General features: G+C 34.4%; 1 protein-coding gene across 1 annotated transcript in view; it reads left to right on the top strand.

Moving 5' to 3' along the window:
• SNTG2 (syntrophin gamma 2) overlaps window positions 1-12077 on the top strand; it is a 209788-nt gene that overhangs the window by 166546 nt on the left and 31165 nt on the right. Inside the window, exon 12 of the mRNA XM_041419899.1 lies at window positions 3884-4000. Coding sequence (XP_041275833.1) covers window positions 3884-4000 — 117 coding nt within the window. The remainder of the gene's footprint in view (window positions 1-3883; window positions 4001-12077) is intronic.

Genomic DNA, 12077 nt, shown 5'->3' with positions numbered 1-12077 from the left:
AGCCTCCACTATAGCAGAGGTCCTGAGAACATTAAGGATGCATTTTTTAGAAACAAAATATGTATCATGGCTACTGCATTTTGGAGAGGGTAGGGTACTAAGTTTTTCAGAAACTCTTTTCTACTCTGTGTTTGAAAATTATAACATCATAATTCTAAATAAGAAACTTTTCAAATATGAAGGGTTTTCTCATTGTTCCTTGTAGCAGAACTGCTGCTGCAGGTGTGCCATGAATGTTTGCCTGGCTTCATCCTGAAGCATAGAAGAAATCCTGCACCTACTCTTGAAAGACCATTTTTTTCTTCCTTTCTCATTCTGGTTTTTGGGGTTTTTTTTTGTTTTGTTTTTTTTTTTTTTTTTGTTTGTTTGGTTTTTGTTGTTGTTGTTGTTGGTTTTTGGTTTTTGGTTTTTTTTTGTTTTTTTTTTTCTCAAAAAAGAGAAAAATGTTTTTAGAATTATAACATGTAGCAATAAAATTACTTTATCCTAATGGCTAGTCTGGAAAACTTAGGTTCTTGAAGACTGTAATTTTACAATTTACACCTGCAGAAATGGAGCAGGACTACATTCCTTTAAGCATCAAGAGACCACATAGAGATAGAATTGAAATCTTCTTTGTTTTTTTGGCTTTATTTATGTGGGAGGACAGCTTTTCATTTCCTAGCGAAATTGCCTTGACCCTTCAGGGTCTTTTTCTGGTACCTCAGATCCTCAACTGAAAAAACTTAGTCTAACAGAAGAAGAACCACTTAAAAACACTGAACTTTTTAACCTCTAGTCAGCTAATACAAAGTGCTGTGAGGTAAATATGCTCTGTGAGATAAACAACTATAGTTTGAAATGGTTTATTCTTTATTTTTCCACTTGTAATATTGTAATATTGCTAAAATACAAAGCAGACATATAAGAAAAAAAGTGTTGAGAAAGATGTGAATTTTCCATTTTTCTTTAGTTTGGTCAGTTCCTGCTGCATAGATAATGCTGCTGATCTGCTATAATATAAGAATGCATAAGCAGTGAGGCAACTTACTGGTGGTAGCTGGCTTCAAGAGTTTTGTGCTTTGGATCCTAACTTGAACAAGAAGGCTGTGATGAGTAAAGGTGAGAGACATCAGGTCAAATTTACCAGCTTCCTGTTAAAACAAGCCGAGTAGACACTATTATTGCTACCCAAAAGGACTTGTGATCTGAATTTTGTCCCAGCAAACAATGCCTGGGAAGATGCATGAATTCAGATACATACCTCTCTTCATACTCCCTTCAGCATAGTGTGGACTCATTGCTATTTGTGGTGTTCAAACTGTGCCCAGCTTGGAGTTATAAATTTCATTCTTGAACTAAAGCACAAAGAATATTTGTGTCATAATTTCTAAGTGCTTCTATGCTTTGCTCTCTAGAACATTTAATTTTGAATAGTAGCCATTCAGACATAACTGAATGCAACTGATGTACAATGGAAAACAGTAATGTAATAGATCAAAACTTACAGCATTACAATCTTATTTTTTATTTTTATTTTACTTCCAGTTAAATTTTATGTATGTGCAAGGACTGCTTGTCCCCCCTCCCAGTTCTGCCCCTATAAGGTGTTCTCTTCAAAATATACCATCTACCACTTGTTTTGGAAAAGATCCCCCAAAACTGTTTAAGATGCCTCGAGATGTACTTCTCTTTGCTTTTTTAATTTGTTATAGTTCCATTGTGTCTTATGGTATGACACTGGTTCTTTACTTGCAGATCAGTCTGTCATCTCCTGTAGATTCTTATCCCACTTTAATTATATAAGTGTTTCTGTCTGTTCATACGTGTCATACATATAAATCGACTTGATTTTCTTTCTTCAGTTCCTTCCTGAGTGTTTTACATCATTTACTTTTCATAAGTGTTTAACTAAAAGTGCTATATACAAAATGTACTGACTGCTTTATTAAATTTAACACATTAAACTTCCAGTCATTGCAGCATCTAGATGCTTTATTGCTGCAGGAAAACAATAAGTGCAAATAAGAACCTTCATTTATCTGCTATGATTGGATTACATTTTGTTAGTGACTTGTTTTATCTCCTTGTAATGAGTGCCATTGCTCATTTTCTTCGTACAGGAACTTTTGGAAAGTGTATTAAAGCATGTTAGAAACTTAATAATGTATCAATGTTGTGTGGGTAATTTTCAAACAGTAGTGAAAGCAGTGCTAAGAAGGGACAGTTTGTAGTATAATGCCTTGTGAGCACTCCTGAAAACTTCAAATGGCTGGTTTCAATCAAAAAAACAGAATATTTTTTATCCCAGACTAACATTCCCACCCACTTACTAAGATCACATTAAAATCACAGTAACCCAGTAAACCACAGACAGCTTGTAATTAAGTACCAGCACTTGTTTGCTTTTGTTCCATACAGATTTTGTTGAACTGAGCAATAATTCTTTCTCCATTTCTGAAATCTAAAAATCTATTAAATAAACCAGTCAATAAGAAAGATATGTGGAAAGAAAGTAAAAAACCCTAAATTATATTGGATATAATTATTTTTGTCTGTTATTTGATATTAATAACTGATAATATATAATATCAGTAGAGTAACAACAATAATATAGTATAATAATATAGTATTTTTTTAAGTAATGTGATGTCTGAACATCCTGCTTCAACACTTTTGCTGACTACTATAGAAACAATGTTTTGGTCAGAGTTATTCAATTTACAGAACAGCAAATCAAAAACTGGAAGGTCTACTGTATTTATTTTGCTGTTTCTTAGATCTCCTTAAAATGTTAGTGCTGGAGCTCAGAAGAACAGTATGGAGAAGGATTGTCTGGTTCAACATATTGATTTATTATTAATTTATTGATAAATTGATTGACAAAAGACATAATTGATACATTAAATGCCAACATTAGAAAACAATTTGTGAGGTCTTCATAACATAGGTATGAAAATTCATTCATACTGTTAGCGAGGGCTTTGACATTTCTTCCCTCTATAACTCATTATTGTCTGTAAGTGTAGCCTTAGTTGAAAATAAGCAAGCTACTCAGCAATACTTGTACACTCAGATTGGTGATTCACTCTAGATTTAAGTACCTGTTTCAAGAGCAATATATTCCTCTTAATGTATGCAAAATGGAGCCTGGAATGTTTTTGCTTTGTTATTTTTTAGTAAGGACGTTCATGATAGTCTGCTACCACACTATGGCATTCTTATTTATGGCATTCGTTTATAAATTTGTATTTACCTCAGGAAGGAAGCATGCAATTTTACTTCTTCATTTAATTTCTTCTTAGCATTAATTTATCTGGAAAATAAAGGCATGCATTGCAACACTGCTAACGCTGGGTAACTGCTGGATTTGTTATCTAATTCTTTGAAAACGTAAATGTGATAAAGCATATATTAAAATGTATAAACTCTGAAAGACAACAAGTGTGACAAAGACTTTAACAGCTGCAAACATGAGCCTGGTGAAAGCTGATTGATTTCAGATAGTGATTTGTTTAGAGGTATTTCTTTAGAGGTATGTGTAATGGAAATATCAGTATGTCCAAGTTCTGACACTGCTATAGATAAGGTATTATGGTTTTTATAAACTGTGGAACTACTCTGGTACATGTGGATTTTCTGCTTTCTCAAATGAGAATCTGCTTTGACCTGCATAGGTGGCTTTTAAAACTGGGATTATTTCAGATAAGTTTCAGAGTGCCAGTACTACAAGTCTGTCTCTTCAAGGACTTCTGACACACTGGCATTATATTGTATGCTTCAAGAATATGGAAATGGTTGCAAGGCAAATGTGAAGTAGATGATGCATCCCATGCTACTAAAACCACTCATGATCCACTGAGAAAGAGAACTTTAATTTTCAATTTTCAATTTTCTTTTACAGGTCATACATATGGGATGGGTAAATGAGAGACTTGAAGGAACTGATTCATCTCAGCTCTACAAGTTCAAGTTTCTGGCCCTGAAGGGTTCATCCTTCTACATTTTCAGCACTCCACCGGTAAAAAAAAAAATGATATTTTTGTGTCAGCTTCATTGTAAATGGAAACCTGTTTGTTACATCTGGGTTTGTTTTCCTTTATCAAGTGGAGTTTTCAGCTGAGGTTTCAATGTAAGTTAAAGTCACAGATGCCACTGAATTTCAATAAACTGTAGATATTCAGCCTCTTTCAAGGTCCTCTGAAAACCTTGTTGTATGTTTTGTTTTTGAAGTTCTCAAAGTCAGGTTTTATTTTGGTTGGTTAGGCCTAATATTTCTTCCCTTATTTATTTTAAGGTATTTTGTAGATGTAATGAATTGGTAGTTACTCTGCTTTCTGAAAGACATGATGCATCATTAAATAAACCATCCATACTATTGGATGATAGTTGTGGACTTTTCACACAAGCAAGGGATCAAAGTGCTAAGTGTACAGTTTGGACAAGTCTTGCTTTGATAATTTATATGCCTTGTAACAAGAATTCTGTTTCACAATAGGTACCTTATCTAATATTTTTTTAAAAATTAATTTAGAAGGGTGAAATAGAAATGAGCTGTAGAATTCTAAACTGTTTTTGAAATTACCCATACTTACCACATGGTAATATTTAATCCTTTCTTTTTTCTCCAGAAAACCTTTGCCTTAAACAAATCATAAAAGAATAAAAAGTGGACTTAGCATGAAATTTAAATTATACAACATGCTTACAGTTTTGCTCAGTCTCCCAAGTTTGTCTGCTGGTCCAAAGAAAATCTGATTCTTTATATGTGTACTCTCTGCAGTACTGTTGGGAAATACTTACTTTTCAGAAGTTATTTGTGAATTCAATGAAATGCAATAAGTAAAATTTGCCCCTCTCTAAATGGAAATTATTAATCCAATGATTCCAATTAATTTCAATCATGCTAAAATGGCTAATAGCATTCTTTTTAAAGTGAGACAATATATCTGGCAAAAGCAGGGGGATTCCCCCACTAAAAATTGGTGTTTCATATGTTAAGCCAAGGAACTAAAATTTGATTAAATTTCTAATATTTAATTAAAATTTGAAAACCATCCAGAAATATTAAACAAATAAATAACACACCACATAAATTATTTTCCTCTTTAAATTTTAATTATTGTCTTCAGATCTGTTTCTAAGACACATTTTTGACATAATTAAATTGTACATCTATATGATACTAATTTGGGATAAACTTCTTCATTTACCATTTTCAGCACTCTACTAAGAACAGACAAGTGGGGATGACTAGTAGTAGAAATTATCTGACAGAATCTATTATCTTTTTACAATTTTTTAGTAGGAGCCTTGGCTTTCAAGAAATGAACAAAGGGGAACCCTTTGATCAATGTGTTGTGCCACCTCAACACTATGATGCACCAGTAAATGTGAAAGACCGTATAAATCATAAAACTTGTTGATTGGTTTTCTTGCTCTTTTAACATTCCCCAGATGTCTCTCATCAAGGGAAAAACCCCCAGAAAGAAAAGACCAAATTAATAGTTTCCAGCAACCTCCTATCTGGAGACTTCAAACCTGGATCTAAAACCACACTTTGATTATAATTTTCCTGAGGGCACCTCCAGCCCTGGCTTTTGTTGATGCCCTTCCCTGTGGCTCACTCCACGATCCCAGTGCAGCCCTGAGTGCAGCAGGGCCAGTCTCGGGCTCTGCCCTGCCCTGCCCAGCCTGGTCCCACAAGGCAGGGCCACCCAGGCCCACATGCCGGCCCAGCCTCAGCCTGTCCCTGCTTCCAGAGGATGGCTGCTGCCCCGAGCTGGGGCTGCCCGGTCCCCATGGCTTCCCTGCTCCTGGCTGGGCCTTGTTGGGATGGAGGGCACCACTTCAGAGCGGCCATGGTTTCTCACCTGGGGCTAAAGCAGAGCTGACACAGCCGAGTTTGGGCTGATGCTGGGCAGGGCTGGTGCAGCCTTTCCGTCCTCATCGCTCACCCAGAACGAACTACCTGGGGCTGGGACAGGCTGGGACAGGCTGCGGGGGACACAGCTAGGACAGCTGATTTAAATAGAGCAAAAGGGATTTCACGTACCATGAAACATCATGCTCAGCAATAAAAAATGAGGATTTGGTCTTCAAAAGTAGCCATTGCTTGGAGAATGGCTGGGGATTGGTCTGCGTGGGGTGAGCAGTGTGCAATTGCCTTCGCATGAATTGATTTCTTCCCCATTCCACCACCATGCATTTTCTCAGTTTTGCTCTTATTGTCTCTCCCATCCCATAGCAGGGGGATGAGGAGTTAGTGAGGGGCTCTGTGGGTGTTTGGCTGTGTGACAAGGTCAGTCCACTGTGGGGCCATGACTGGGGACCTGTTTGGCAGCGATCCTGCCCTGGCAGACCCCAGACAGTTCCCGTGGCACTGGTTCTGTGCCACACGTCCCAGCTCTGTAGCTGGAAACACAGGTCCCTCCACAAAACTGTGCGTACAGCTCTTTCACTGCTTTTAGAGATATTTGATGCTACTGCTCTTACCATTGCTTCTATGGAGGTTTGGTTTTTTTTACTATTTTAAGCAGGGGGAAAAAAAAAAAAAAAAAAAAAGATTGTTCAATCACAAAAATACAAACATTTCAACTTGCTTTAGAAGAGACAAGTTTAACATGTTTTATTTCAGAGGCGTTGCTTTTGCTATTTGTATCCTGAATCAATGTTGTAAATCAGTGTGTCAGTATAGCGTGCACAGAGCAGATGACCTATAAATTCTACACTTATCTTTTTCCATAATTTTACAACTGTTTGTAAAAGGATGTAGTACCATTTCCACTCTTTTTCTATTTCATTGTGTGTAAAAGATAATGTGACCGTACATACAGCTGCTAATTTTCATAAGAATGGAAAACATAGTTATATATGAGCAAAAATAAAGAAAATTGTGGGAAAAAGTGAATATTATACTATGAAATAAATCACTATGGCAAGTAATATTCTATTTATACCTTATTTCTACAATTCATGTGGTCTCAGATGGTGATTCCAGAAATATAGAGGCTTCACCACAGAAGTAAATATCAAAAAACGTGTGATTAACAGAGAAGGGTCTTTTTGCATCCCTGAAGGGGCTTATCTGAATGTATTTAAGAAATTTACAGATTTCCTTTACACACTGGTTTATTAGAAGTGTGACCCATTTCTAAAAACTGGATATCTGAAAAACATCACTGAACCAATAGAAATTATTCTTGTGTCAGTTTTAATATATAAGCATTTTATTACATTCTAAAAACATCTATAAAATTTCTGTCAGTTTTCAGATATTGGAAAAGTTCTAAATTCATATCCCAGAAGAAACTGAGGAAAAAAATATTCTATATTATCATTGAAAATCAAACTAATTTTTATACCTTTGAAAAGTTCCAGAAAATAATTTAATGTTTTTATGTAATATGGGCTAGATGGAGGGATTTCTACTGTTTGATTTTTTTTATATTTCCCTTATAGTTCATTATGTTTTTTACATTAAAGTATTCAAGTAGCCATAACCTTAGATCTGTTGTGTAACCCTTAATTGCAAAACTATCTTTTTCAATGTGATTAAATAAATAGCACTGAAGTGATTTAACATGAAGACAGCTAGACAATCACTGCGTGGGCTGTTTATAATTTTAAGAAAAGAATAAATAGGAGAATATTGTGAAAGTAACAGAAATAGTTCCACATTTGACACTATAGAGAAGCTCGCACAATGTAATTAAGACAAGCAGTGTTTTTAAAGCTGCCATGTAAGTTCTAAATGCTAAAAATAATATTAAAAAAATATTTAAAAATAAAAATATGGGTTTGTTTTTTCCATTAAGGAGTGAAGAGACTAGTGAAATTAAATACTCTTTACCTAGAAGTATTTCATCTTCTCCTTAGACCTTTTTAGTACTTCTAGGTGTGTTGGATACTTCTGTTTAATTCTCAGATAATGCAGCATTTGCTGTATTCCAGTAATAAATACTATCGGCACTTTAATTTTTTCCTTTACATTTACGCAAATATTTTTAATATTTTGGGAGGCTCTGTAGACTTCTAGAATTAGATTCTGTATTCAGAGAAAGTCCAAGAGTATGTTATGTTGATTTGATTTCAGTGATTTTTGAAGTATGATTCTCTTTTACATTCACCTCATATTTCTTTATTTAGTGGTGATCTCTGAGCAGGCATGAAAGTCTTTTATGCCTATTGCTGGTTCTTGGCTTCTTTTCTCTACCTCTGTTGAGACTGGGATTGAAGGCACTCAAGACAGTATTTTGTGTTCAGACTTAGGTGTTTATTTTTTCTTATCTGTTTTACAGCCTCACAGGCAGGGAGTTCTGCAGTATTTCACTAACTAGGTGTGAAATGGCTAACTGTCTTTTGTTGCAAGGTCTTTTAAGGCTAACCTATCCAATTAAAGAAATGACACCTAAATTATCTTCACTTTTAACCCAATAACCAATCACTCAAAGTCCACAATGCAGACTTTTCTGTCCAATTACAAAATACCACCCAAACCCATGCAGAAGGAGGAAGATAGTAAAGAAGGAGGACAAGCCTCTGCTCTAAAACCTCCATCTTTCTCCATATATATTACTATATTCTAAAACCTTAAGCTCTAAGTTTTCCACCCTGTGATATTGCACACTTCTAATCAAACTACACACCCGTAATCCCAGCGATATCAATCAATTTTGGAAGCCTTCTCCACTGCCTCAGGTGAAATGCACTGCTCTCCTGGGAGTCAGAGTCTGTCAGCACAGAAATCCTAAAATTCGCAGCATCCAGAACCCCAACACCTATTTTATAATTGCAGAGTTCTCTTTTAGGGAGTAACTTTGTGAGCTAATTGTTTACTGCATGAGTGTGTCAAAATGAGTTTAACTTCATTGTTTTCTCTCTATTTTAAATCATAACTTTTTAAAGAAAAGCCAATGATTAACTCACATATTTAAAGTCAAGTATATTTGGAATATGAGTTTGAACTGATAATGAGATCACCTGATCTATGTAAAGCTAGATTTTTATCAGCTTTTTGTTTATTTTTTGTTTATTTTCAGAACTCCACTGTAATGCCTGTTTTTAAACCATGAGGAAATTGCAGAAATCATGCTAAAGTTAAAAGTACTTCTGCAACACTTGGGACTTTTGTAACTCTCTGTACCTATTTTAGTCTCTCATTGGAGACTTAGAATTGTAATTTCAGACTACTATTTTTCATAACCCTGTTTGGTTTTATTATCTTTCTGATCAGCTCAGTGTTACCTGTGAGTTTACAAATGTCTTAATTTTGCAATGTTCCTGAAAGGATTAACATAGCTAAATGTCTACAGAACCAAGTATTCAACACATACTGCAGTGGGTTAGCTAAGGAGGTGGTCTGCCAATAATATGAATGACAACATTCAGCTCCTCTTGGGAATAAATTCATATAGTAGACAAACACAAATTAAAGTAGAGGCTTACTTAATGCTAATTGAAACTCTCATGTATTTTGACACTCTTTCTGAAACTGTCTGAACTAAATTTATATGAATGTAAGCATGTCTCATTGAGTCATTTATTCTGAATAGAGCTGTTTGAAATGTTTTGTCAAATCCTTCATGAAAAATAATAACGCTGTCATGCCAAGAAATTGCAATGTATAGAATACCTGCAGGAACAACTCTAAGGGGAAATAATGAGAAAAACTACTGTATTGTCTAAGAAATATACTTGGGTGTCTCATTTATCTTAGGTACTTATTACCCAGTTATTACATGTGTGATGATGGATAACCTGCAATAAACTGGAACATTCTTTAAATCAAATGAAGGATATTGCAATTTTCATGAACTTTCATGATTATTTCCAGCTTTTCCTCTTGACTAGGTGTATATGGTTATTTGTGGGGTTTTAAAAGTAAAGCAGTCTATCACAGTAACATTTTAAACTTAGATATACAATGATAGATCTGATAAAACTAGAAATAATGTCAGCTGTCTGTTTAGATTCTAGTATTCCTTTGTAATAGGTTTATTTTGCCTCCTTAAAATTCCTCTCAATATGTCATTTGTGTTCTGAGCACCTTGCACACAGTAGTATTCAGACTGTTTCACTCTCTAAGTGTGGTAGCCTTTCTCTGACATAGACAGGTAAAGAAATCCTTGGCTTATATAGGTGCCAGCAGTTGTCACTATCACTGTCTGCCTCTGCTGAAAAAGTCATATGAGGTTACACAGCATCAAAAGATGAAAGAGATGCGTGGAACAATGGGAAGAAGTCTGAAGTACTCAGAGAGAATTTAATGGCACAGCAGTGTCACCTTCATCCATCATTAATAGTGCAAAGATCCCCAACAGTTAAAATTAATCTTCAGAAATCAAAACAAATGATATGAGCAAATGAAAGTCCATTCATATCTCAACAGCTTTCAGGTCATAGCCCACGTCACCAAAGCCAGTTGCATAAACGGCAAATGAATCAGTGCTTATGCTTCCTTGTCTAGCCACTTACAGAAATAAAGGGTTCTCCTGCTGCTAATTGAGATGGAAAAGATCCTTTCCCTTTGAGATATTCAAGACCAAATAATGGACTAGCCTCCATTCTACTCTAAACCTTGTTTTGCAAGAAGCATGAATATCCCTTTGGAGGATCAACAGTAATGGGGAAAAAATGTATTATTTAATTATTTTCTTTTCAAAAAAGCCATCAAAGTACAAAATATTTCCCTGGACATAGGATTAAGCAAAGACCTGCAGTGCTTACTCTATTGTGAGCCTGTTTAAATGTACATTTCTTTATGAATTAGCTTTATAAGACCTCTGTTTCAGTGGTTTAAAAACGTAGGTTATGTCTTATTTGTACAATAATTAATTTGAAAAACTCATATAAAATATAGAATGGACTTACAAGAAGATAAATAGAAATGGAAACCTAAAAAATAGAAAGGTATGTCTTTAAAAATTGCTACCTTTTTATAAAGTGATGGGAGGATAAGTTAGTACCTAAAATTGTTTTAAATTCCTTTTCTGAACCAGCTGACATTAAGTTTAAATTTGAAAAAGTTTAGGTAGTACTATGTGCTTTTATCATGTCATTTTAAAATTACCTGTATGCAAAGTTTTGAGCTTTAATTTTTGAGACATTGCTTATAGTAAAACAAAGTGCATAATCTGTTATGTGTTGTATTCAAGTGATGTTTGCCATTTGATTGTTAAGATATAGAAAATGAAATGGAGAATCCTAGAATGTGAGTCCCTCTATATCCTGAAAAGATGTAGTTCTTCAATCCCATTTCAGTAGGTGATTTATATCTAAATTTATTAATCTAAAAAAAACCCTAATCTAAACCTAAAAGAAATTAGAAGAAGATTAGATTATTAAGAATTAATTCAGATTGTTAAGACTAGAAATAAACTAACACCAAGTTGACATTACTCCTCCAAAGGACTCTGAAGTAACATTTTATAACTAACAGAAGTCCCCTTAGAGGCCTGTAAGTGTTGCAGTGGTTTGGATTCTCACCAAGTTATTACAATTCTGTTTAACAGCTTAGAATTTGAAGAGACTTGAAAATTAAACTTTAAAATTAATTTTAAAAGAACCAAAACATGTTGATATCTCCATGCAAATCATGAAAAGCAATACTACATTTTTAAAAGGTGAATTATGTGCTACTGTGAACACAGAGGAAAAAAAAAATCTGTGAGTGAATTTCATAGTTTTTTCTAGTTAAGTTTGATCTGCATAACCACATGTTTTACAAACAAGTTTTTCTTTATGTTAATAGTTTTAATTTATTTTTTCTGCTTTCTTCCTTTTGGGTGGTGTGTGGAAATAGGCCAAAGCTGTATAAGCCCTAGAATTTTACATTATCCAAGTGGTACCAAAATACTTATTTCCATATATTGAATTTTTCTTGTGTGTGAGGTGGTTTTTTTGTTTGTTTGTTTGTTTTGGGTTTTTTTTTTTGGTTTGTTTTTGTATTTTTTTGTTGGGTTTTTTTTTGTTTTGTTTTGTTTTTTTCTTGAACTATGTAGGCTGGGTACTGTTTTCAAAAGAAAACAGATTATCGCATCATATCATTAAGTAGAATTTTAGTAAAAGCTTCAAACATCATTCTTCCTCTTCAGATT

This window comes from Onychostruthus taczanowskii, unplaced genomic scaffold (assembly GCF_017590055.1).
Source record: "Onychostruthus taczanowskii isolate IOZ18803 unplaced genomic scaffold, ASM1759005v1 scaffold11, whole genome shotgun sequence".
NCBI classification, from domain to species: Eukaryota; Metazoa; Chordata; class Aves; order Passeriformes; family Passeridae; genus Onychostruthus; species Onychostruthus taczanowskii.
Note: the sequence above shows the minus strand (reverse complement) of the source record. Positions and strands in the feature narration are given on the sequence as shown.